This window comes from Pipra filicauda, unplaced genomic scaffold (assembly GCF_003945595.2).
Source record: "Pipra filicauda isolate LSUMZ 115617 unplaced genomic scaffold, ASM394559v2 scaffold550_size315814_pilon, whole genome shotgun sequence".
In the NCBI taxonomy this organism is placed as follows: Eukaryota; Metazoa; Chordata; class Aves; order Passeriformes; family Pipridae; genus Pipra; species Pipra filicauda.
In genome coordinates, this window is record NW_024104699.1 from 36,715 (window position 1) to 64,528 (window position 27,814).

General features: G+C 36.9%; 1 protein-coding gene across 1 annotated transcript in view; it reads right to left on the minus strand.

The window, feature by feature from the left end:
- Positions 1-27,814, minus strand: part of LOC120324478 (E3 ubiquitin-protein ligase CBL-B-like) — a 69,414-nt gene that overhangs the window by 32,999 nt on the left and 8,601 nt on the right. The window contains exon 3 of the mRNA XM_039387305.1: positions 24,838-25,088. Coding sequence (XP_039243239.1) covers positions 24,838-25,088 — 251 coding nt within the window. The remainder of the gene's footprint in view (positions 1-24,837; positions 25,089-27,814) is intronic.

Sequence of the window (27,814 nt, forward strand, 5' to 3'; positions counted from 1 at the left end):
GCACTGCATCCAGTTCTGGGCTCCCCAGTACAAGAGGGAGACACACCTTTTGCAGAAAGTCCAGCAAAGGCCCACAAAGATATGGGAATGGAGCATTTCACAGGAGACAACTAGGATTATTTAGCCTGGATAAGACAATGCTCAGGTGAAATCCCATCAATGTGTAAAAATGCCTAAAGGAAGGGTGCAAAGAGCACAGAGGCAGGCTTTTTCAGTGGTGCAAAAGCAACTGCTACAAACAAACACCTAAAGTTCCAGTCTTAACATCAGGAACCACTTTCCTCCTGTGAGGGTGAACAAGCATTGGCACTGGTTGCCCAGGGAAGTAGTAGGGTCTCCATCATTGGAGATACACAAAAGCCATCTGGCCACAGTCCTGGGAAACTGGTTCTGAGTGGCCTGGCTTGAGCACGTTGTTGGAACAGATGAGCTCCAGAGGTCCCTTACAACCCTCAACCATTCTGCAATTCTGTGATCCTTTTTTGTTTTACAGACTCAATTCAACATAAATAATAATTATGTAAGGAATCATATGACTCATTAATTCCATGAATAAATGCATGATTAGTAGTATCATACTCTGACGATAATCTAATAACAAAAACAATGCAATACTAAGAAGTTTATGTTTATTTTTTTAAGATGCAAGTGTCTATCAGTATTTTAGTTGATCCTGTAAAGACCCCAGGTCACTGTATGAAAGAACTGGTGGAAGTCTCAAAATATACATATTCATTTATGATAAAAATTTGACAACAAGGTATACCAGAACCAATGTTTATATGTGGAAAATTAATTATACCAAAAAGCTTCAGTTCATTTTGATTGTCATTTACTACTACAAACTTGAAGTCATGCCTGAGTACTCTAAAATTCATAGCTCAGTCTTCATCAGTACATGTCATATGACGTGTATCTCATTTTCCAGAAAATGGTACTTGCTTTAAACACTAGATTTAGCAAAGCACATCCTTAACTTTAAAACAAAATAGAAGCATCACTTTTGGAAGTGACTGACTGTGTACATAAAGACTCAACTTGTTATTTCCATGTCTGATGCTCAAAACAATATGCTAGTCAAGCAAGGACACAATTATCCTGATTGGATCATATTAAGGATACAGCTTTGGAATTGAAATAACACTTCCTTAAAAAAAAACTAATCAGACTGACAGACACGAGATAGCTGCTTTAGAAGTAAAAGGGGGAGTGAAATGTTTAACTTTCACAGCTCACAAAGTTTTATATACATTTGGCATGGGTTAAAAAATTATAAGTCTTACAAAGGTGTTTTACTAATTTAAACTTAAACATCTCTTTAAAAACAGTTAGAAACCTACAAAATTCCTTCCTATGCAGTACTTCTGTAATGCAATAGCACCCTGAATACCTTCCCATACACTGCAGTCCATTGACTTTTGTCTTGGAGGTCTGTGAGGGAGAGGAAGTTTGGAACTCTGGAGGGGCTCCTGCTCAGCACATACTCAGTAACAGCTCAATAAGGGGCTGCCCCTGTCAAGGCAAGATTTAATCAACAGTACTTGAAATGTAGTTCAGACTGCTGTGCTAGCAGAATTCATCCAAACATCTCACAGGGAGGAAGTAGACCATGACAAATATTTCTTTTTACTGGCACTATACATAGAGATGAACAGCTGTTACAGTGAAGTATAAACCTGCCTACTATTTTCAGCAAAAGCAAAAGGACAGTCATTCTTTGAGCTCTCTGACGGTAGAAGTTGTTGAACTGACATGCTCTGTGCTGCTGTTTGGCATAACTTTGGAGCCTACAAAGCAGACTTTCCAGTTCCATGAAAGCTGGCCTTCTCTCCACACTGAAGGGCATAACTGTTACGGATTCTATAAACTGACTATATGCCTTTCATAGCCCAGAACATTAATGGTAAACTGTTTGCCAAAGTGTAATAACCAGTGAAAATTCAGTAAATGTAAATTTAAGGTAAACAGTTTTGGAGAAGATGCTGTGGAGGATGTTGGGATGACACGCAAAACCACCTGAGGGAGGCACAGGTATAGCCTTCCCACAGTGTCAGCACTCCCACTTCCACAGCCTCTTGCTCCAGAGAGCAGACAGCATCGACAGACACTGTTTTAATTCACCTTATGTTTTAAGGCATAGATTCCCTCATAGCCTGCTTACAAGACTGGTCTGTTTAGTGTAGCCCATGTGGAAAGCCCTTTCAGAAGACTGCTTTACAAACAATCATGATGATTACTCGTATGGCTCAGACAGCAAATTCAATGAAGGACCTACTGAATTTTAAAAACAGCCGAGTGTTCTGGAAGGTGCAGTGTCAATAAAATCCTCTATTTACTGAACTACAAGAAATTTTCAAGAAAAAAATAGCTGTATTAAAGGAGTCATGAAAAGTTTTGAAGTTCATATATTAAAGTCTCCAAGTTTAAAACCATAAAACTAGAACTGCATGCTATTGCTAAAAGAGTAATGTTTCATCATAGGGCCTTTAAAATTATTTCACCCTACAGAACAGCTTACTTTGAATACCACAGTAAAATCCAGAAAATATAATGCTGTCAAGAAGGAACACAGACACAAATATTTTTAAATATTAGAATATGAAAGTGAATTCAATTAGCAGCTTCAGATTGGGAGTAATGATTTTTCAAAATAATAGAGCTTTGCATTGGCAAAAGTTACACAGTGTGACTCAAAACCTATATTTTATGGAAATGAAGCAAAATAAACAGATCATTTACATTTGAGATTTTATCTATTTATCTTCAAATGCTAATGTTCTGCTGTTTTTTTTTTCTTTTTTTAATAGAAAACATAAACTAAGATATTTTATTCCTATACAGTTCTAGAAAGACTTTACACATGTTGGCTTCAAGCAACTTTAAGGTGGTCTGGAAGCATCATATTCATTTTTACAACACCCAAACCCAAATAGCTAAAGAAGAACCCTATTTAAAATTATACACTGTCCTTTAGAAAACATTTAGTTCTCTCTGCACACATATTACTTGTCTAAAGACAAGTTTATCCATTTGTTTTAAAATTCTAAATTTTAAATTAATTTAAATTAATTTAAATTTTAATTTGACAGACAACTAAACAAACAATTCCTACCATTATCAGGCATGATAATGAAGTACATGCACACAGAAAACTTAACTATACACACATCTGGCAATTGCCTAAACACAAATATCAATATCTCAAAATATTGGCCAAAAAATATGAACACCTTGTAGCAAATACAAGGAAATTATTCAGAGGACTAAAGCCCCAAGGAGTTACAATACTTGTCATATTAAAAAGAAACACAAAATAATACATATAGTGGAAGAGAAGTATCTCAGAAATCTACAGCCGTATGTGTCTTCCTAAATTTAAGCCAGCTTTTCTGTATTTTACTGACAAATACACATTTTACTAACAAACTCATCCACGTAAATTGGGTCACTGAGGTTAAAATCTCACTGTTTGTAATCTAATGGACTGCAGACACTTATGTCAGCAGGTATAATCAGCTGGATCAGCTCAGGTAACTAGTCCTCACTAATCACCTTTCCTTGATGACTGTTTGTATTATATACTTCCCTCCAGAACACAATGTGAGAAACTAAACTCCTGTGAGTAAAGACAGAGGACTGGTCAAGAATATCTTCTGAGTTATTTCAAATCAGTAGAAACACATGTGAATTTGAGACTAGAGTTCATTAACAGCTCTTCAAGAAAATAATCATGTCTTACACATCAGAATACATCCTGAGTTTTAAAATGTCAGTCTCTCACTGTGTTATATTTATAGTCTAGCAAATTAATATTCTGCTCTTCCAAGCATAACTAAATCCTGCAGCTTAGACATCTGCATGGCTGATGAGTTTTGAAGTACAGCCTTAGAAGGGCCACATTCACCTTCAACACGGACAGGCCACTTACAGTGAAGGACTTCAGGACAATATTATTAGAGCTCTACCACCTTCAGACATACCCTTACATGAAATGCCACAGGATTTCTTCAGACTTTCTGTAACTCTACCTTTTCATATATACATCTAAATATTATCAGCAATACTCTCTCTTGAAACACATCTAGACCATGGGTTGCTTCCACGGTTCTTCCCTATTCAAACTAGGGGAAAGAAAGCCATGTTGCCGTATCTCAAAAATTTTGCTCTGCTCTTCTTATTTTGAAAGTCACAGGTTGATTTTAGACTAAGCAGGCTCAATAGCCTATGCCTACGGCATGGCTGAAAAAAACCAAAATTATATTATTGATTTTTACCTATTGAAATCATTTTGGTAAGGCTTTGGTCTTCCATCTACAATCTGTCTCCTTGCAGCTCAACTGTACATGCCTTTCTGTATAAAAAATATAAATTAGCAGACAAGATCAATTAACCTTGCATCATGCTAGCTGCCTTCTTTCCTTCAAAATGGAATTATGTTAGCTCAACAATTTTTATAGCTTAAAGACTGAATAAAAGTCAAGTTGCCTTAGGCACTTCCTCATCACCAGGGAACATCTTTTTTCAGTGTACCTTCTCCCACACTAAGTTTCTCCTCTGTCCCAACATCACTCATAAGTCACGTTACCCAAACTAAAGTCTGCTCAGAGGTTTCCTCTCCAGTCATTTAAAACCAATTTCTGTGTGGCAAGGTGAGCTTTACCCAGTCTGGGTTTTCAGTGCTACCATCATCCAGCTGGTATCTATTAAACACATGCAGTGCGTCACAGCTCAGCAAGGGCAGCATTAGATCTACCCCCACACCCAAGCTCCCCTCAGAAAAAAAAAAAGGGGGGGAAGAGGGTGAGGGGAAGGCTGGGGAAAAGGGACAGGAAATCTCTGTTATCAATAGACAACATCCTGTTAACTTCACTCACATGAGCCTATGTGATATATACTCAGTAAGTGTTAAACTGAAACCAGAGCCTATTAAAAAAAAATTGATTTGATGCCAGCTGCTACAACATTAAAATAGATAATATTTTAGGACAGTTATTTATACATAGCCATGAATGCTCTCTGCAAGAACCAAAATAAAGGACAGGAGATGGACCCTCCCTCAAACTTGTGAGGAAAATAAATTATTTCTCTTCCCCACTCCACCTCCAGTCCCTGGGCAACTGGCTGTAGGTAACCCTGTTTGAGCAGAGGAGTTGAACCTGATGATCCCCAGAGGTCCCTCCCAACTTCAGTTATACAAATCCTAAGATCAGCAAGTCTGTAGAGATGTAAAATTGAAGAGTTGATTCTTCAATGCTAAAACCAATTGCTTTTTCATAAAAAGACTGAATTTCTATTATAGAAAGGTAACTAAATAAATATCAGCTCAAAAAGGAGTAAGAGATGAGTAAGATTCCCAAGAGATCCAATTTCTAAGCTGTATGAACTGAAATTGTGTGAAATTAAAACTACCTTCTGTGTATCCCCAACTGTGTCCTGGAGTACTATCTGTTCAGGAGTTGCAGTCCAGCTGGGAGTATTTCTCCACTGAAAATAGAGACGCTCGACATAAGATACTGCAGAACTCCCTCCACTCAGGCAGGCACAGCAACTACACTAACACAGCCAACTCAAGGAGAACCATTTCTAAGGGCAAGATCACTTTGAGAACAGCATTTCTTCGTTCTCAAAATAATCGAGGCCTCACTCCCTCTCCATAGACTTCTGAATACCCAGATTCATGAATATAGGTTTAATCAGGAATGAGTCACCGACATCTATTGCTCAACTTGGAGCCTTTTACACATGCTGTTACAAAACACTGTATCTTACCTATGCTACATATAACTAACTCCAAAGTACTCTATTTTCAGTTACTGTAGCAGAAACTAAGTTTATTCTCCTGCTTTCAAAGAGTTAAAAAGAAATACTTAAAACTGATTAAGTTCACTTGTTCAATAAACAAAATCAGAAAAATCTAACTTTTCATGGAAATTTAATAATGCACTGTGGTTCTACTATTATTCATTATATCCACTGTGGATATGCACGATGCCAGGCAATGTCTAAAGAGTTTTTAATCCATTTTGGCAACAATCCACATGAAAAGCAAATCCAACCTAGTAACTCTACATCTAATGTACTAGTTGCTCCAGGAAGGATTGTCCTGATGTTACAGCAAATCCCTAGATCAGAAAGGGGTTCAACAAAGGCAAATATCTACTTATGTATCCTCCCCCTTCTAATAAAAATATGAAAACAGTAAAATCTTTAGCATGGTATAGTGATACAGTAATACAGAAATCAAAGCAGGAGCCTGATGATCTGGAGACACTGTTCCTGGCACTGCTATGAACAAGCTACATAATCCTAGGAAACTTACTTTCACACCTTCCTGTATCTTAATTTCCACAATTTCTAGTTAAAGAAAAATCTAAAAGCATTTTTATGTTAAGAATTAAATACCATATAAAAGCCAGGAATAGGATCAAAATCCCCCTTCTACTTATTTCACACATAACACTAACAGGTAGGTCTTTTGTAATATATATAAACCACTGGGGGCTGAGGGTAGGAATCAAATGCTTCTGAATCCTTGTCTACATGATGGACACTAGTAGATAAAATTTTGTATCAACTTTGAGAAACAAAACACAACAATTATTTTTAAATAATTTTTAAAATCAAGTCTTCACATGCATTCTTCTTTTGTCAGGTTGTAGATCGGCACATGAAAACCCATATGTTAACTTTGAGATGCATAAACTAATTCCTTATATAAGCTTATTAAAATAACTATGCAAAACTTAAACAAGAGGGGTTTCTTTGACAAAGAACCTTAATCCTAGTAAACTGTTTTGCTAAATCAAATTTTAAAATTTGGAGCAATTGCATCTCTAACAGATGCGTAATATTACCTAAAACTGTAGAATGCATCTCTCTGTTATAATATTTGTGTCAGCTGGAGTGATTTCCCCACATACTCCAATTCAAAACAGTCCAGTGTGGAAAAAGCAGAAGCTCAACTTCTTTCATCCTTAACTTGACCTCTCTGCCAATATTACAGATGGAGAAAACTTTGCTTATTCAAACATATTGGGATAACACCACCTTTCAAAGAAGCAAAACTCTGTGTGTTGACAAATTGTGATACATGTATTCTTCAGATATATTACTGAGGCAGTCTTTGCCCTGAAAATGAGCTTATCCTGCAAACAAGAAGATGCACAGGCTTCCAAAAGCATGCACTAACAATGAACACTTTTTGGAAGGAATGGTGGCAGGAGCAGCAGAGTCAGCAGTTCGGATGGGCAGGATCTCATTGTTCAGAAGATTTCTGGACAGCCATTGTCCAGCATTTCCCTTAAAACTTATGGTGTGGGACAGAGAAAATGAAACCAAAGCACTTTAATTAGGTCACTGTAAGTTAAAATGAACACATGACAAATTAGAACTTTACTGGTGGGTAAATTAGATTTGAATAATTTTAGCTAATGAAAAATTCAGCTAATAAATATTACTTAATTCTTCACTCAAATCCTCCAACTAGCTTTGACTTAACACAGGTGCATAAACATAGGTCACTCTTCAATTTACTCACAAATTCTAGATTAAATAGCCAAATGCAATCAAATTAAATTATACGCATTGAAACACTCCTTGGAGAGAGCTATTGACTGGGAACGTTGATTTTTCAGGAACAAAACACTGATATCACATATAGCAAGGGGACATTAAGACATGTCTAGTCACGCAGACAGCATTTTGTGAGTTCTCCTCGTGAACTCTGTCTATAAATTTGATAAAACTCTTCTAAATGACTATGCCTCTATCCCTAAAAAGAGATTCAGAGAGAAGGAAATCTGAGGAGTTACTTCCTTTTATACCAACTAACTGATCATGGGCTACTAAATGCATAATGTTATAACAGAAAACAGAATAATGCTATTCATTTCATGCTTACTGTTTTTGTCAAAAAGCCACAGGCCACAAAGATATCACGTTCAAGTGTGGGTCATGTATCTTTCCCCTCCTTCACTCTTCCTCTGCAAGCTTTTATCCTCCAACCCTCTCTGGCCATACCTAACACCTTTTAAGACTGTTACAAACAAGAGCAACACAAAGCCAAGTTGAATATATCCCAACTCTGACTGCACCAAATTCAGTCCACTTACTTAAGGAGGAGTAGAAGTAAACCGGTCTTCTTTTAACACTCATCTCCATTGTACTGCTTTGCCACATACTTCACAAATAAAATTCAAAAATAATTTGCAGCTAATATCCTATTAATATTTTGTTCTGAGCAGAACAGTAAGAAGAGGTTTCTGCTATTTAATTTGGAAAGCACAAATTTAAGCTGCATCAAGTAGTTATCATCTAGTGGTTCACGTGCAGATTTCTCCAAACAAATTATACTGGACACGGCACATATTGAATTGCGAAGCAAAGCAAAACTCCCAGTGCAATCAAGTACCTAAGTTAAAAAGCGAAAGCATAAAATAAATCTCTCCAAACATAAAAATCCAACTACCCTTTCTAACACCGCTTTGAAGAGTTAAAGTACTACACAAATAAAACTGCCACTCAAATATTAACAACATCAAAAAGAATAAAGTAAGCTTTCTGTGAAGGTCTGGTGAACATTTGCTGGACTAGCAAAATAGAAATGTTCTCTAATTACTCAAAGATGAAAGAGTATCTATTTAAATGCATGTGATTGTTTGAATAGTCCTTGATGGGACAGTATTATTACCACCTAGTTCTCTCCATTATAAGCTAAAGAGTATGTAAAATCTCTACTGTCAGTGTAAAACTATATTATAACACTGCAGTCATGGGCAGCTGAATTTGCTGACTACAATACTTTTTCTCCCCAGGGTGCCATACATTCATCCTAAATTCACAGGGGAATCAAGCCTCGTGGAAGAAGGAACCCTGGGGACATTTTAGCAACACTGCAGTGGGGAGGGAAGGCTAATTATGAAAATGAGGCAGAACTATTACAGTGGGAGCTCCAGGGCATGTAGGACTTGTACAGAAATGAAAGTAGTTGTAAAATAAGAAATATGACTAAGCCAAGGCTATTTGAACACCTTTTTTGTTATCGTGATGGGCATGTATTTTATCATCTGTCTAGTTACTCTTGAATGGAATATGCCATTATCAATAAAAAGTAATTTCCTAATGTTAAATCCTAATGTTAAATTCCTAAATGTTAAATAATTTCCTAATGTTAATCTTCATGAAAAACTCCAGAAGGATACACGAAAGCAGCATGTTATGAAGTACGTTTTATTAAGCAGAATCAAATCTCTGTGGAATTCAAACTACTCTCAAACTTCCAGAATCTTTTCAAACACATAGACTTGCATATGCACCCATCACTGTTACAGTATTATTAGATGGTATCTTAAAAAACAAAGGCCTAGAAGAAATTTTGATTTTGTCTGAGATTGCTTCCATCTTTGATTTGGATCATTCAGAGGAAACATGTAAATATGAGCATAGGCATCAGGAATTTAATCAGATATCAGTGCAGTCTGATGCTAAAAAGACAGAAGCACTTAAAAACATGAATAAATTAAGTAAACAATCACATTTTGCAGATGGAGAAAATAGGACAGAGACCTTTCAATCACATTTATGATCATCACCCTGCAAAGCTATTTACTGCAGAACACAGTAGTTGCTGACCATCTATGCATATTTATTGCACTCTAAATTAGAGCTTTACACAAGATTTAATGCCTTAGTGACCTGCAGACTTCGTTAGACACGCAATTCTCTTGGACCGACATTAAAAGGAATTCAGACTACAGTGATTCATTTAATCAGAAGGGCAGTTGGATTGTGTATCCAACACATTAACATTCCATGAACCCTGCTAGCTACCTGATTACATCCAAGGCCAGGTCATCACCTAGATCCTTCTTCCCACTCCAACCTCCACCCACTCTCAAAAAGGGACAAAAGGTTACACCACTGTTTGCTTCAGGTTTCAGTCTCTCCAGCTCATGGAGGAGGCTAAGCTCTTGCAACATCTTGGCTCCCTGTTCTTTGCAGTCAGTGTTTCAGGTTCCAGAGGATACTTTGAAGTTTGGACAGTTACAGTTGGTTGGTGGTGTGCATTAACAGAGGGTTCAGAAGAGAAATGGGAAATCTCAAGTTGCTGTTGATTCAACATTCTTTTACTTATTTTTTTTAATTGTATTTATTGGGTATTAATCTTTATTGGTGCTTCCTAAGGGAGGCATGAAAACTAAGCAAAATGTCAGCAAATTGCATATTTGCTGTCACTATGCATATTACCTGACATATTGCACATCTAATTCCTCTCAAGAGGTTTTAAGTAAGCCATGAGCAGGATTCATTCCATATAAAACAATAATTAGAAGAATAATCTACCACTGCAGAAATGTGGGACATCTACCTGGATGTCCTAACATGACCAGCAGAGCTGCACAACAGAACTGTTTTTACAGCAATGTCCAGCTTACACAGCTTTCCTATCAAGGATGCATAGAGGAGTTCTTTCCAGAGGTGTCAGTTCTCAGCTTGGATTTCAAAATGTGGAAGACCATTGATTTGCTTATCTTCAAACTGCAGGCTTGTCTAGTTGGCCTGCTGTTGCTTAAATGAAACCATTTGCCATTTATATGGAGGCTTGTAGATGGCATTCAACCAAACAGGGCTGAAAATATACTCATTCAAAATAAAATTTCTGTCCATTAAATATAAGCACATCTAAGTCAATCCTAAGCTTCTAACAACAACAACATTTTGTTTCTGGCAGGTAGCTTTTGAAACTCTAGCAGCAAGTTATTGTTTCTGCACACAAACAAAATGTTTGAAGGCTATCTATTTCAAAACCCAATCTGAACTGGGCTCCTACACAGACACCCACATGCTACAGAATCAGTGTGTCCTGCCCCGTGGTTCATCCTTAATAAACACGATGTTTTCTCAATTAGAGAAAGGCTTCTAGCAAGAAAACATTATAACTTGGGGGAACACAGTTAAATATAAGAAAATATGCCTCATTTCTCAGTATACAAGAAGAGGAGGCACCATTTAATTCTAGACTATTACAATGATAGAACCTCAATCAGCTGAAACAAATTCAATGAAACTGGAGGTTCCTCATACTCTAACATGATTATTAGAAAAACATCACCACTTTTTAGCCTAGGCAACAGTCATAATCCCAAGCACAAGGTCATCTTCTTTTACTACAATCTCTTTAAAATTCTTCAAAAACAGTGGTATCCACCATAGCTTCAGTACACTTAATGGAAAGGTACTACTTCAGAGTTAAAGTAAGAAGAGTCTATCATGACACCATGCCTCTAGAAATCTTCCATTCCACTTGCATACATTAATTTAATTCAGCTTATGTTCACCTGGCAAAAAGTCACACTTGGAAACTACGATGGCTGAGACTGTGTGTAAAGTTCCAACGCAGACAACTTTCATATGCAGGCTAAAACAAGGCTCTTAAAATAGGGAACTATTCTGGAAATGCTGACACATCTTTAACACTGTGAGTGGGCGCCAATATAATACACACATTGTGTACACATATGTTGCTGTCTTCCTGGGAAGCTTAACTAAAAGCCCACATGGTTGATGTGGGACAGCAGGAATGCCTCTTTGAAAGCACTCACACTGCTTATTCATAGTATCTCAAATGAAATCCAAGGCATATGGCAAAATTATGCCATTTCACAAAACAGTGCTTGTGACAGTGAACAACCCTTTTGAATCAAAGCTACCCTTGACACTTCAATTAAAAAAAACCAACAAAACACCTTGATGACAGAATTTAGACACAATATTAAGTATTTAAATAAAAATAAATCTTAAGAGCTAGAACTGTGGAGGTCATCAACACAGTTTAATAAACTGAGTTCATTCATTACAAAAAGTCTTACTTTGGTTGTTCTTTTTCCACTAAAGCACACACCCACTATAGAGTGTCAGACTCCCAAAAGAGTAATGAAACAATAGATGAACCATCTGCTGTTACACAAAGCAAATCGAAAATCCAGGAATAGAATATATGGGAGTTGTACTGAAATCAGCATTACCTTTCCATTTTCTTTCACTCTAGATTCTTAGCTAAGTTTTTACAAACAAAAACAAACAAATAAAGCCACCACACAGGAAAGTTGTAAGAGCTTCCAGACCTAAGCATACAGGGTAAAGTAGGACATGAAACATCCTTTGAGACAATTTTTTTCCCTCTCTTGGCAACTCTAACCCATACAATAATTTTCCAGTGACAAATACTCTGCCTCCTGTTAATACATCAAATGGTTGGAACTGGTGTTCCACAAGGGTACAGAAGAATACGACAAGTATCTTAAATTGCATATCCATGGATATCCACAACTTAAACATCTTCACAGCTGTCAGCTGATTTTACTGTAAGGCTTACTTTTCACTGTCCCTTTCCAGCTTATTTATGCACACCAAGTGCAAGGCAGACAGAACTCCTTAACAGGCTTAAAACAAGTGTGAACAAATAACTGCCCAAGGAAAAGATTGTCTTGGAAAGATTTTCTGTGGAATACAGGATTACCTGAAAACTAAGTACAAATAACCAGAAGAATAGTACATTTACATGTCTTCTCTTCCCAACAGGTGCCTCAAAGTGCTGTAACAGAAACAACTCTTCTGTCCATAATATTGGAAGGATTCAGCCACTAGACATTTTTACCATGTTACAACAGATACCAAGAGATAGGTCTTGCTCTTTTTTCTTGCTTTCTTTATGCTGAGTAAACATAAGCTAATTTATTTCTCTAACACTTCACTAGCCATCCTGTTTCCAGTAGCTGAGTGGTTGTGCTTATTGGTTTTGAGAAAGCATGTCAAAAGTCCTTTCAGTCATCCACTCCAGTAACAAACTGCATTCCCAGAAATCACCCAATAAAAGACTGATTTTTAAAACAAATGTCCAACAGTCTGTACTCTAAGTTCATTTTAAAATATATTTTAATATTCTAACAAAAGTGTATCTTTTACGTTGCTCATTACAGTTTAGCATTAGCAACACTGAATTCATACAGCACAAACAAATGAAAACTCTGAAAAACCCTCAGCCCTTTCAGAAAAGGATTTTGCATTCATATTTCCTCTAAGCCACTAAAAAACTGCTATGTGGTGTTCAGACATTTCTCTTCCTGCATTGGGATTCATTAAAGATTATTTCAAAGTGACTGCTGGGATCCATGATCCTCACAGAACAGCTTCCCTCCCCCATTCTTTTCTTCCTCCCCAAAAAAGTAGAAAAATGAGAGAAAACAAGCAACTCTCTCAGTGGCACTTAGACAGCTTCATAAGGCAAGGTTCCTTTCAGACAATCATTATGGGCCTGTCAGTCATATATGTGTGTAGTTAATGAAACCACATACACACAGACTGGAGGACAGCTGCGCACCGACTGGGTCACCACTGATCCATCCTCCTGAACACCCCCCAGATGAGCACTGTCTTCTTACATTACTGTGCTCTGCAAGTGATTAGAGCCCCATTCCTCATAGGGCATTAATTATCGGGATTAACAGTAAAAGGAAACACATGAACAGGATGCTATATACTTTTTTTTTTCTGCTTTGAATCTTTGTGTATTTGGTACAGCTATGAATTAAGAAGTAAAAAGGATATGCAGAGATCTGAACAAAATAGTACAATACAGGCTTCCAGTCTGCTACCCTAAAGAAGTTAATTTAAAAAAATACTGGAGAGGATTTCAGGCTGCTGACATATGACTTTCTCAGCAAGACAAAAAAAAAATTGTCTATATATGCCACATTCTCTATTTTCCCAATTGCAATACAGAGTATATATCATTAAGTTGTAAAACCACTGAAGCATTAGCCACTGGGAATGAGCTGTCAGTAAGATGCAGTTATGAAGTGGATTAAAAATTCCTATTAAGTTAGAACATACACAAGCCTTTATCAGTGCTCCTATCCACCATTACTCTGCTGCTCTAGCCAAACAGCACATAACCTAAAAACTACTCTTAATTCTAGGAAGGCCTGAAAGTGCTATACTGTGAATCAAATGGCATAATACTTCCATGTAAGTGACCTACAATGACTGAGGTAACCAGTAAAAACTTACCTAACTAGAAATAAAGCATAGGTGTTCTAACCCTGTTACAACAAAAAAATAGATGCAGCCTTTTCATTATGACCCTGGCATTACTGGGGTGGCCTAGCAACTGAACATGCATTTTTCCTATTTTAGTGTTTCAGAGCTGAAATCTAGAACAACATTTTGTTACCAAAACCCTAGGGTTTTTTTCTAGTATCTTAAAACCGAGTACTTAGAAATAAAGAGACAAAACCAAGCTGTTATAACATAGTCATCTCCTTTATTGCTGGCATATTAGGCAAGCAGATGTTATTAACAGAGATTGTCATCACTTTTAATGACAAACAACAGTTGGAACACAGGTTCTCCACTTCAGAATTTTCACAACAGGCTGAATATTGTAACAAACTCAAATGTTTTCAGGTTCTATTTGTTGCATTATAGCTTCCTTAAACATGCATGACATTTAAAGAGTATTAAATACAACTTACACAGCTCTATTCGAAGTGTACTGATGGAAGGCTTATTTACCATATTTGCTGAAAGTTCTAACTTTGACTTGAAAGGAGCTGTTTATTTTTCTTCTGTCAAAACTAAGCATTCTCCAAAAATAAGAATGATGCTCAAGGAGTTTGATATTAAACCCTAAAGTAATCTAGTAACACAATAATTTCATTTTTTACAAGTTACGTAATGACTAATTCTCTGTAGCCCCACAAACTGTTTAAAATATTGACATTCAAACATCTGAAGGTGTTTCTCTTCATCTTTACACACTCTTCCACTAGAGAGTAGTTAGAATTAAAGGCCTGCTCTTGGATATACACCTGTAAGGTCGCACAAATAAATGACTGCTTTTAAAAAAATTAAGCATTGTTCTAGCAAATGTTCTTAGGTACACGATGTTTTATTACTGACCCTGCATTTCATACTTCCCATGACAGACACTCATGACTCAGAAACAACTCTGAGATGAGTTCACAGAATATTCTGTTGGCTGAGGACCATTTTCCATTGGAACAGTTTGAAAACAGATGCTAATACGTTTGTCTGTCTTGCATTAATGCCCTTCAACTTGTAACGGGAGGCAAACTTTTTCTCATGCAGTCATTTCCTAAATAATACAGTATTGCCCAAAATGTCCTATTTTAAACGTGATAACTAACAAATGAATTTATCTTCTCTTAAAAAATAAGATTTCTGATATAGAGCTAATGAAGGTGTTTGGGGTTTTTTTCAGGACAAATAAAGAGGTTAGCAAAAGCCTCTAGGATATCACTAAGGCCTGGCACTCACACACAAAAAAAGAAATAATTAATCTTATTAAAATGTTTCTTCATTCATAGCATAATCAAGACTGAATTTGTTACAGAATATTCCTCTACACAAGCTAGGGAGTGATCCCAGATTTTCCACTAAGTATGTAGGTTTCAGTTCTTTGAATGAGTTAGTCAACAGATACAAGAAAAAGAGATGAACACTGGGCTCCAGATATAACTAATCAGGACCTGCAAGAGACACTTACTTTATTCACTTATAGACAGTTAACTTTACTCACTTATAGACAAGCCCATAGATCCCTTTCTTTCTCCTATCAGTACACAGAGTCTAATCCAATCCTGTAATATGTCAAGTACTCTCTCAAGGGTCTAGATATTCTCCACTCTTGGTCATATCAACATAGACACTGTGTAATACTTTGGATTTGAGCTCAAGAGAAGGAGAGATAGTAGATAATCAAGAGCTGATAAGACTTCCTAGCTTATTATTCAGTATTACTCCCAACAGAAGACACATCTACATTATGGAAGGTAGGTGCAAAACTGGGGTTAATACTTAAAATAGGATATGGTGGTGGATTTTATTTCTATAGACACATCTGTTTAGTATCACAGACAGAACAAAGTAAGGCTCTAACTATTGCTAATGACAACTCTGAGTAAGATTTGTGAATAAATAACAATCTTCATGCATATTTTTTGTACAGAAGACAGGAATCATTTTCCTATTTATTGCTGCTTCAAGTTCCAAAGCCATATAGTTTTACTATTTTAGCTTAGGGGAAAACAAGATCATGTGTTGTGAACATTCCCACAATTGTATCTAGTAGAGGAAAAAAATGAAACTTAATTATTTTTCCCTCAAATTTTTCTCCCACTGTACAGTCACAGAGGTTGCCAAAGACCAGCTAATAACAGTAACAGACTAACTCGCCAGGTGGATTGTTTAGGTTCCCAACAGAGCCCTGATATATACAACACATCAGATACTATGCTGAAATTACTTCTCCACTGTTTTACCATTCAAGAATAAAAAAACTAAGTCCTGTTGCAGAGATATCACATCAACCTTACCCATACAGAAATCAAATTTAGCTCAATCCATATGTTACCATTGATTATAATCTTTCATCATATACCCCAGAAATGTGTTTCTTACACATGTGCTACTTTCATGTTTCCCCTATATCATACCAGAAAAAGTAAAGTAATAATTATAACCAAATATTACTGAAATGAACTAACATCATTATTTCTTCACCACTTTTCTGATCTGTCAGGGTATTTGCAAGAATAAAGTCAATACATTCTTCAGTATGTATCTCAACACAATGTTAAGAATTGGTTAATAAACAGATTATGGTGAAAATCTTCTATAAGAGAACAGGATAGCTCTTTAATTCTGACATGTGAAATCTGAGCAAATGACGGGGAAAGCACACAATATTTTATCATATGCTAGAGACAAATATAAAAATATTTCAACAACGAATACCTTGGTTGCAAAACAGAAAGAGTCAAAATATGTTAGTCATCTATATAGACACTGATGACAGTCACCTGGCTGCTTGCTCAGGGAGTTTTATCCCTCATATAAGTTCACTTACTGACTTCTTTTTCCATTTCTGCTATGTGTTAAAGACATGCTTCTTTTCAGACACAGTTCATTCTTGGTACTTTCTGTGTACTACTTGTTCTGTTTATTTGGATTTTTTTAATAGTTGCATTCATTGTACAGTCTTTTGTGTAAATATCACATTTTGTTTCAAATCAAGCAAATGATACTTCTAAACTGGCTCTCAAGAGAACATGCTGTTAAATCATCTGGAATTGTTCAATATAAAAGAACGAAATATGCCAACATATTAAACTTACAAGTAGCAGAACCGTTTCATGCAGACAACACAAACATACATTTTTAACTATAAGTCCTTGTTCCTCCAATATCAATTAACAATATTAAAGCTTTGACTCATTCCAGAGCATGCACAGTATCATTGTAGAATCTGTACAGACAAAGTTAACTTGAGAATGTGCAGCCACTGATAAAAAGACTTACTAAATAGTTATATTAACTCTGTCATTTTTAGTATGACTCAAGTAAATTCACATTATTAATACTGAAGCAAAGAACAGAACAGGAAGAAAAAATTATGTCAAATGATCACAAAGTATTTTAAAATTATCCAAGTACTCTCTTTCTAGCACAGCAGACTTCAATGGAGAGTTCCATCCATTGTCCTCTCCATCAATATCTCACTCTGTCTCTCTTGTTTTGAACTCAGGCTTCAGCTGTGTTAATCATAACATGTACTTTCACCCCTTTTTCAGATTAAGGTTATTTCTTACTCTGTAGTGAAATGGTCTTTACCAGGTTTTGATGCACAGGGAGCATGTCTTCTAGGCTGATTTTTGATCAAGCATTCTTTGGATAAAAGGATTACCACTACAGCACGTCTGTTTTTATAAACTGGCTTTACTTTACTTTCAAAGAGCTTCTATTGACTAAACAGCAAGTGTACCACTTGAAAGTGATTATTCCCAAATTCCTTTTCATTTCTTTATAGCATAAAAGCAGACTTTTATTCTTTCATGTCTCTAATTTTTAATGGAAAACAACGCCACAGAAGATTAGGGAAAGGAAGCAATTTATTTTTATAACCTGAAAATAAAATTAGATGTGCTTATATATTTAGGCAAACATTTCATAAAAATGGATGCTTTCTTTTAAAAGCTTTCTCTGCGTTTTTTCTTGCATGGTAAGTACCTTCCATCCCACAGGCTAGTGTTGAGAACATCCTAAAACAAATACCTTACCACTGAACATAGAAGAGACAGAGAAGCAGAGAGCAAATTTTCTAAGAATCAACCGCGCATTCAAAAGTGAGTCATGAAAGATCCATTCAGGTCCATTACAGGACATTTCCTCACGGTAAATTCAGGAGTCAGTGCTGTCTCTTCTTCAAAAAGTTCCTAAAGTTGCTATCTTGATGAGATCAGCTAGGCTTTATCATACCTAAGGATAGCTCTATTTATAGCTGGTGACCATGGCCAGCCTCCACATGCACAGCTGTTCCCTACAGAGGACATGCAGGCAAGTATAGTGAAGGGATGTGAAAAAAGCTGTTACAGAGCAGAAATGGTACTACTATCCTCAATGCCAAATGCACTGGAGTATTTCCAGACCCCTCTGATCAAGAGTATTATATTTTCAGAAAACCACCTATTTTCCCCAGCTCACTTTACATGAAATGAAATCATGTAGAAAACTATGCCCGTATAGATATTGCATCAGTCATACTGTATAATCCTAGTTAGTAGAACTGTCATTAGGTTTATCATAAAAGAAGTTAACATGTAACACATGAAAAGTCTGCAGGACTGATTCCCCTAACTTTGTGCTTTTTGAGACCTTTCACACATGCACAAAGTGGGTATAAATCCTGTGGCACCTTAAAATTTGGCAACATCATCATGTACACTTTTCACAGGCATAAATGGTTACAAAAAGGGCAACAAGGAGGATCTCAGACTATGTATATCCCCTCACAAGCAGCTGAACTGTGAGATGTGACTGTCAACACCACATTATTTGTAAGACACCTTGTTTGAAAGACACCTTACGCTAAAATAGAAAATGCTGTCTGATTTTATAAGAGTGAAACGTAAAAGACAAAGTGCACATATCTCTCCTCTACACAACTAGATACAGATGAAGGATCTAAATCAATTAGAAGAATTTACAAGCCACTATTTTTTCATTAGGATCTTTTGTGGTTTTAAAATCCTTGTCTTCCTCTGCAATCTGAATAAATAGTTGCCTTTAAGTAACTCTGCTACTATTACTTCCTTTGTTCTCATTTAGCAACACCCTCCCCCAAGCAGTGAAGATTAAAAAAAAAAAAACTAAAAATTTAAATTTTGCCTTACAAGTACTGCAGTCACACAGGCTGTTTGCATTTATGTTGAGAACAAGCTGTCATAATACCGCCTTACCATTTGTAACCTCCACGCATTCTCACCTGCCCTCTGCAACAGGAGTCCCTTTGTTTGAAAAGTGTGTTTGTATAACATTCCTTGTTTAATTTAGACTAGAACCAAAAATAGCAAATGGCTTGTGCTTCACCAAATCTGCACTGAAGCTCAATTACTCATGTGGGTCAGGTACACCGAGGGGCTTATTAAAGCTGTTTGGCTCACATCTGGTTTTATATCACATCTAAGGAACAAGGAGGGGAAAGGGGGGTAGAAATTCTCACCATAACATAAAAGCTTAAAAAAAAAATTCATTGCATTTCCTCTTCCCATGCAACCCCACCTAATCAGTCATCTACTCTCTTTTCCTCAGAAGAAGCCTCTTTCTTCGAGACTATTTATTGTAGCCAAGTTCCATTCCCAATTACCTTAATATAGGTTGTACACTGAAGGAGAAGTGTCCTCTTTTTCCTATAGACAGCACAGGAGTTTTAAGCAATGAGTCAACACTCCAGAAGACTTTCAAGCAGATTAATGCAACTACCTTTCCTAAAAATCTATTGAAGGAATCATCTAAAAATACAGGTAGATAAATACAGGAGGGGAAAAAAACAAATACTAGATTTCTTTCCCTTAGCTTCAGCAAGATTAAACAGTCAATATATTTCATCTCTAAAATGTGTTGACACAGTTTAAGTAGAGGGGTTTACATATCATGTTAAGCAACAGATGGATGATATGTACAGCCTAACTGTTCAGCTCAGAATTTACTGAAGACTAAAAACTACATAATATGGTAGGAAAATGGAACAAGTCACAGGATTCTAGGAAGCCCGTAACTTTTACTTTATTTGACAATTACCAAGTTATCTGTGTGATGTCAACCAATAGCCAAAACTGGCTGTATGAAAAGAGCCAGTAACATCCTTTTGTGAATCTGTACATTCTATTTGTCAAACAAGAAAACCATCAGCCAAAACAATCTTAACTTGTCCAAATAAAATCATCCTGAATCAAAACTTTACTCTTCCTGATCCTTCTTTTAATCAACAAAACTTCCTCTGCCTGGAGACACAAACAAGTTGTGAGGCTAGCTAAGTTATAAACTTCCTAAATTCCTACAAATAAAACAGCAAGGTTGTGGTAGAACATGAGGTAATTCAAAGAAGCAGGGTAAGCTAGCTTACACTTACCACAGGACAGAGGTACACAAATGGCTGTTACTGTACTACAGCTGGAATACCTGACACTCATCCTGATGCTAACTGTTTTAACTTCTTATCAAGTCTATCTTTTCAGGGTAAGGAGGGAATATGCCAGAAATTTCTGCAGTAGAAAGGTCTCTACCAAGAATGCTGTGTAATTTGATGTGCCAGTTCAAGGACTTGATTCAAGAGCCTTAACTGATCTAAATTGTCAATGCAGACTTAAGGAAGAGAAATGGCATACTCTATAAAACCATTAACCAACATGAACAGTAACAAAGGAGAACCTGATCTATTGCTTGAACTGTAGATAAGACCTCCTCAGAAGCCTTAAGAGAGTATAAGAATTCTGAACCAATTAAACATTTAAACAAGCTGTACAATTTAGAAACACACAATTTGAATCGTGACACCAAATTGCCAGATGCACAAGAGAATTTAGTAAGACTTTCTATACAGAAACAGGAGTAGTTTTGTGATCACCTCGAAGCACTGCTTTGACTCTGACTTTCCCTACGTGCACATCTGATTCTACACTGGCCCCAAAATCACTTCAGCTCTTCTCCTCTTGCCACCTTCATACACATACCACCTACTACTTAAGAAATACCCATCTTTCTTTTTACCTTCCACTTCTGGAATGCCACTTAAAAATAGTCAACTTACTTTGGCCAAACTGAGAAGCATTTAAGATATTGTTAATTATACACCCTGGTTTTATACTTTTGCACTTCTCCTCAAATAAAGGGCATACAGCAGAAGGCATGCAACATTAAAACAGTCAATGAATAAATTTCATCAAAAGATGTATTCTTCCAAGGACATGATTTACAGGTAAGCACAGGAAACCTCCCACTTGTCTCCATTAGTAAAAAGCAGTTGTGTTAGCCCTGAAGACCATGTTCAGCATCTTGAATGAATCCAAATGTAATCTCCCCGCTGCCACTTTATTCCTCCTCTAGTCTCATTATTATAACTGATGTGCTTGATTTCTACACCTGGCTAACACATTTATCTGAAAAACTGCCATTCTACAAAGTTTTTACTTTTTCTGGATGCATAATTCTGGAATGCAGCGAGAAGAAAGGAAGTTTGGACTTCACAGAAAAGATGTTTTCCAGCTTTAGTTCACTTCCCAATAAACAAAGAGAACCAAAAAAAAGAAAAGAGCCCAACAAAAAACAAATTCGTTGAAGACACAGAAAGCCTTTTAAGAGCAGATGTACCTGAATGAGCAGTTTTAATAAACCTGGGTTAATAACCTTTTAGAAAGTAAAATCTGTGACAAAAAGATCTTAAAATTACCTCATTCGTAGTGGAACTTCTGTGAAGCCTATATCTAGTACAGTTTACAGAACTTACTGAACCATCATCTCCTATTAAGCAAGAGGATTGAGAGGACATAATTTCAAAGTAGACATCATAGCCAGAGGACAGATGCAGTTCAAACACAACAAACCTGCAAACCCTGCTTTCTCCACTTAGCAAGATTCATCCAATACAGTATAGAACAACAGCACCAACTACTCTTAGACATGTATTTGATAGGGAAACAAGGTAGAGAAGCAGCACTAACACACTGTAAGCTCTTGTACATAATCATTTGTACATAATCTGATTGGCACACTATCTTGTTTCATGCACAGGATCTTTGAGAATTAAAATTTATGACAAATTATTCACAATGGAGTAACTTTGGTGTCATCAGACAAATAAAATCACATGTATATGTGCACTGGTTCCTAAATGTACCATCACTATAGAAGTAAAAATATTATTTAATAATGCTAATAGGTTAAAATTATACCAATCAAATATATATAAAGAATGCTTCCAAACACAGCCAGTTTCTCTTTTCCATGATGACCTTCTATCCAGAAACCAAAAGAGAAATAAAAAAAAAAACAAACAAACATAGAAACTGTCCAGGTGTCAACATTTGCCTTGCCTTTTTTTTAAAACTGACTACTTCCCAATGCTTCTACTACAAACTGACTATTTCAATTTGACATTCATTTTAGAAGCATCTTCAAAAACATATCTTTAAATGATCATTCCTATGATTGCATCATAATGCTAACAAATAATGTATTTAGGTTAATGCAGGCATATTTGGAAGCAAATAAGCTAAAACCATTAACAACTTCTTTATTAAGTTACCAAGAATTAACACGATTAAGTGTGTTGAAGCACTGCTTTGCTTTTTGCTCAGATACCTAGTCATAGGGCTCAGCAAACAAGTACACCTTCAGTCAACTTTAAACTATGATACACATACAGATTAAACACTACCAGTAGATGAAAGAGGGTGCACTGAAATCACAAAAAGGTAGCTTTAACTTGGAATGGCATGAGTTGCTGAAATAATGCTTACAGTTTTTTTGTTTAAGCATTCTGACATACAGTCAGAATGCAGATTGTATAGGAAACACAGCTAAAAATTCGAACACAGGAAAAACATTTCTATTGTCCTCCTTTCCTCAAGCTTCAAACTCCATCAGTTAGGTAAAATAACACATTTGTCACCTTCTGAAATACAAATTTAGAGAGCCTGAAGTACTTATTGTGATTCAGTGCACTTCATTAGTATGATTTGCTTTAAAATCCCTCCTCTCTAATTGTGTCACAAGAATGACTCAAATAAAAAGACAGTAAATATGTTAACTGTACCTTCCTCAAAAACTGTCTGCTTCACAAGACATCCTTATATCACCACTGTTACCCTAACGCAGGGAAATGAAGCGGGTAACTGGAAAGAAGAAAGCAACGCTAACAACTAGATAAAATTACTAAAGACAATTTCTGCACAGTCATTCAAGCAGTAACAGCAGATATTCTGAAAAAGTGACACTGAAACTGGTTTTAATTTATTGCTAACTGTAAGCAAAACCTTACGTAGATGGAGATTTCATACAGCACAGGTATAACAAAATAGAACCTGTTTATATAATGCAACCACTTGTCAAATTTCCCTCACCATAGAAAATTCTTATTTCCTTTGCAACACAATGACTTCTGCACGTACAACAAATGGGATACTTAAAAAAGAAGCCACAGGCTCCATGATGAACAATTCTTCCAGGGGTTCTGGTAAGAATGCATCTACACGGAAAACGTTCTTTTACATACCTAGGAATTCAAACACCAAACACATTCATCAAAATCTGTACTTGTCACTAAAACAGCTCAAACAGTGTATTTTGCTCCTCTTGGAGCATTTTCTCTACATATATTCCCAATTGGACAGTCTTTACTTACTTTAAAAAAAAAAATTTCCTTAGATGTTAAGCAAACTTCAGACACCTTACCAAGCACAGGAGACTACCACAGTATACTGAACAGCTATAATCATTCCTAAAGATCTGGAAGGAAAATATGTATAAATCAAACATAACAGCAGTGACATTTACAAGAATGTAGACATTTCACTGCTTCTACCAACACTTTCACCAGCTATAAAACTATACTGCAACCATGCCTGCCTCAGAGCTCAGGTGCAGTCAGAAGAGCAGGGACTCAATCCTCCATTCATTTTGTTTCCCACTCCGCACTATCTCCTCTAAAAAAGAGGGGCCTCTGGAAAGAACATCATCTCTCTTATTTGAATAGATTTAAAGTTATAAAACACATGGCAAACACTAATGGCCACAAGCACTGTTATATTCCCTCCTTCCCAAAACAAGATGGTAGATTTTGCAAAGAATTTCCTGAAATACTCTTTTTAAAATATTAGGTAATAAAATCAAATATTAAAAACCTCTTCAGTTACCACCAAGAGTACAGATAAAGCAGACATTATTCCTTTTATTAAAACTGAACCACTGCAAATCAGGAATCCGTTAGGTTTCTGATACAGCTTCTCAGCACCAAACTAGCATTATCATCACCTTATGCTAACACCAAATAATATCTGAAAACGTGAATATTGTTTTGTTTCATTCCATCCCTTGTGAAAGCTCCAAGTCAACATCCATCACGGCTCCCACAGTTTTAAGAAATGGGGTGGGGAGGTCAAGCTCAAGCCAAGTTAACAGTCACTCTCTCTACCACAGGAGAAACTACATACTGCAGGACCCCGTGAATAAGTAATTACAATTAAATGAATGTTTTATGAAGGAAATGCACTTGGTTTTAAAGGTCACAAAGTGACAGATAAGAGCATACAGTGGAACAAATCCAACAAATTCCAGATTGACCTGCAGGGTCAATGAATCCAAGCAACGAATGTTTCTGCTCTTTAAATAATTAAAAATGTCAAAACACAATGGCTGCAGACAACAGTGTTAAGAATGCAGACAGACCCAATAATCTCCTTCATATTTAAATATTTCACTTACCTGTCCTGTGACTGCTCCTCATACATTCTTTCCTTTCCTTCTTTGAAGAGTCTTATAGCCCGTTTTGATTTTTTCATAAGACTGTCAATGTAGATTTTAAAATATTCGTTCTCACTGAGTTGTGCAAGTTTCTGGTTGTCATCATATTTGCTCAGTATAAGTCGCAAATGTTGGTAAGTGTCAGGTAGAATGTCAAGTATGTAAGGTGGGCTGTTTTTGAGTTGAAGCTTTGGGTTTTGGCACAATCTTACCTATAAGCAAAAACAGGAGAATGTAAAAGACAAGAAATATGTTGGGACAAAAACTGATCTGACATCTTCAAACTTATAGGTGTAACATACTTCTCTAATCTCCAGGCACACAGAAGTAAATCCTACTTCATTTATATTCCGTGAAATCCCAACATAGACTCTAATGTCAAAAGAGGCAAAATTGACTTAATTTTGTCACATGTATAAAAAGCAAACAAGCTTACCTTGGGGCTTTTCCCTTAAAGTAAGAATGTCTTTGCCTGCCTAATATATGCTAAGGAGCATATTATCAAAACACAGCATGCAACTAAAGCCAAGAGCAGTACTTTCATAGAGATCTGTTTGCTGCAAGCTAACTTACCTATGGATGTTTAAACATCTACCAAGAACTGACATTCTAAATTACTTAGTCATCTGATGGCTCTCTCTTTTCTTTATCCAACAAACAACTTAGAACCTACAGAAATTTAAACGCATTATTTTTCAGCTCCTGGTCGTACCAGAAGTTTGGTGATTTGATCTTGGCTGGATGCCTGGTGCCCACTAAAGCTTTTCTATTATTCCCCTTCTCAGTGTAAGAGGAGAGAGAATACGTCATGAAAGGTTCACGGGTCAAGATGAGGGCAGGGAGAGATCACTCACCAGTTACCGTCACAGGCAAAATAGACTCAACTTGGGGAACTGAATTTTACTACCAACCAAATCAGAGTAGGGTAGCAACTCCCTTCCTCCTGGGCTTAATTTTATCCTCTCGACCTCCTTCCCCCCAGTGATGCATGGGGATGGTGACTGGGGGCTGTGGTCAGTTCATCACAGGTTGTCTCTGCCACTCCTTTCTCTTCAGTCTCTGCCACTCACACTCCTCCCCTGATCTACCATGGGGCCCCTCCCACAGGAGACAGTCCTCCACAAACTTCTCCAACATGAGTCCTTCCTGCAAGTTGCAGTTCTTCATGAACTGCTCCAACGTGGGTCCCTTCCACAGCTTACTGTCCCCTCCAGGAACAGGTTGCTCCAGCATGCATCCCCTGCTGGGTCACAAGTCCTGCCAGCAAACCTGCTCTAGCATGGGCTTCTCTCTCCACGGGTCCACAGGTTCTGCCAGGAGCCTGCTCCAGTGTGGGTTTCCCACAATGTCACAGCCTCCTTCAAGCATCAACCTGCTCCATCCTGAAGTCCTCCACAAGCTGCAGGTGGATCTTTCCTCCACTGTGGACCTCCATGGGCTGCAGGGCACAGCTGCCTCACCATGGGCTGCACGGGAATCTCTGTTCTGGCACCTGGTGCACCTCTTCCCCCTCCTTCTGCACTGACCTTGGTGTTTCCAGACCCATTTCTCTCACATATTCTCACTGCTCTCTTCCCTGCCTGCAACAGACTTCTGCACAGTAACTTTTTTTCCAACCTTCTTAAACACCTTATCCCACAGGCTCTACCACCATCATTGATGGGGGTCAGCAGCAGCTCTGGCACTGGCTTTATCAGATGTGGGGGAAGCTTCTGGCAGCTTCTCACAGAAGCCACCCCACAGTCTCTCCGTTACTAAAACTTTGCCATGCAAACCAAATACAAGATCATCTTAATGGACTTGGAGTCCTCATGTTCCTAAATGGCACAAATATTAATTGATTAATATATATCTTACTTAAAGAATAAACTTCGATTACTTGAACAACTTTATTTCAATCTAGTCTCTACTGGAATTGTTTCTGGAAGAGAAAGGTTTTGTTTCCTGAACATCTACAAGGTTAAAATTGTCTCCTGGCTACTCAAATTCTCTTATAGTTTGTTCTGTAATGTTCTGTTCTAGAAAGCAAGAGAGATCAAAACTAACAGGTAGTTTTTCAGTGGTATTGCACTGAGCTGCCTATGATCAGCTAAAACACTGAAGAGGGACACATTCTAAACATGTGCGTGCAGCTGTACATATGCAAATACTTACAAAAAAATTAAGTCCATGTGGTATAAAAGTTTTATAGGCATCATTTGGAGATTGCCACATTATATATTAGTGACTTTGACATTCTTTTGAGGTAACTAACGAGGCTGTAAAAACATCTTAATACTGCTGAAACTAGATTCCTATTCTGACTAATGTATCAACTTCAAAAAAAGTGCAGTCTTGAGCAATTCTGGGGGAGGGGGAACAAACTTGTATTCTCTAACACTCACCTCTCTAAACTCAAAGCTTTATCACTATTGTTGATCCCTCTTGCAATTTCTAGATCTAACCATTAACAAATTTACTGCCTTCAGACTTTTGTCACTAGCAGACCTTCAGGCACCACAAACAGCAAAGCAAACACATCATAGTTTTTTACCCTCTGAAACATACACATAAAAACATAATCAGGCAAGCAGACTTAGGTAACTGGGGTCATAGTTAGAAAAGTGGAGATAGAATTCTGAATGGACAAAAGTCAAGCACTAACAAGTTTTTAAAAAGAAGCCCAGCACTACTGGAACTGCACAAACCCATAAGTACTGTAGAAATGCATTTTATCCAAAACAGTATTTAAGACATGACATTTGCAATAGCTCCCCTCATTTCACTGATCCATTGTTATTTTAGTAATTGCTATTATTCTTTCAACTATTAGACCAAGTAACACATCAGGAAGCCTTTTCACAGAGAAATTTACAATCTCAGTAGGAAAAAAATGACAGCCAAGGGGAAGCAGGCAAATATGAATACATCAGCATAACACTGTTGAACATGCTAGAGG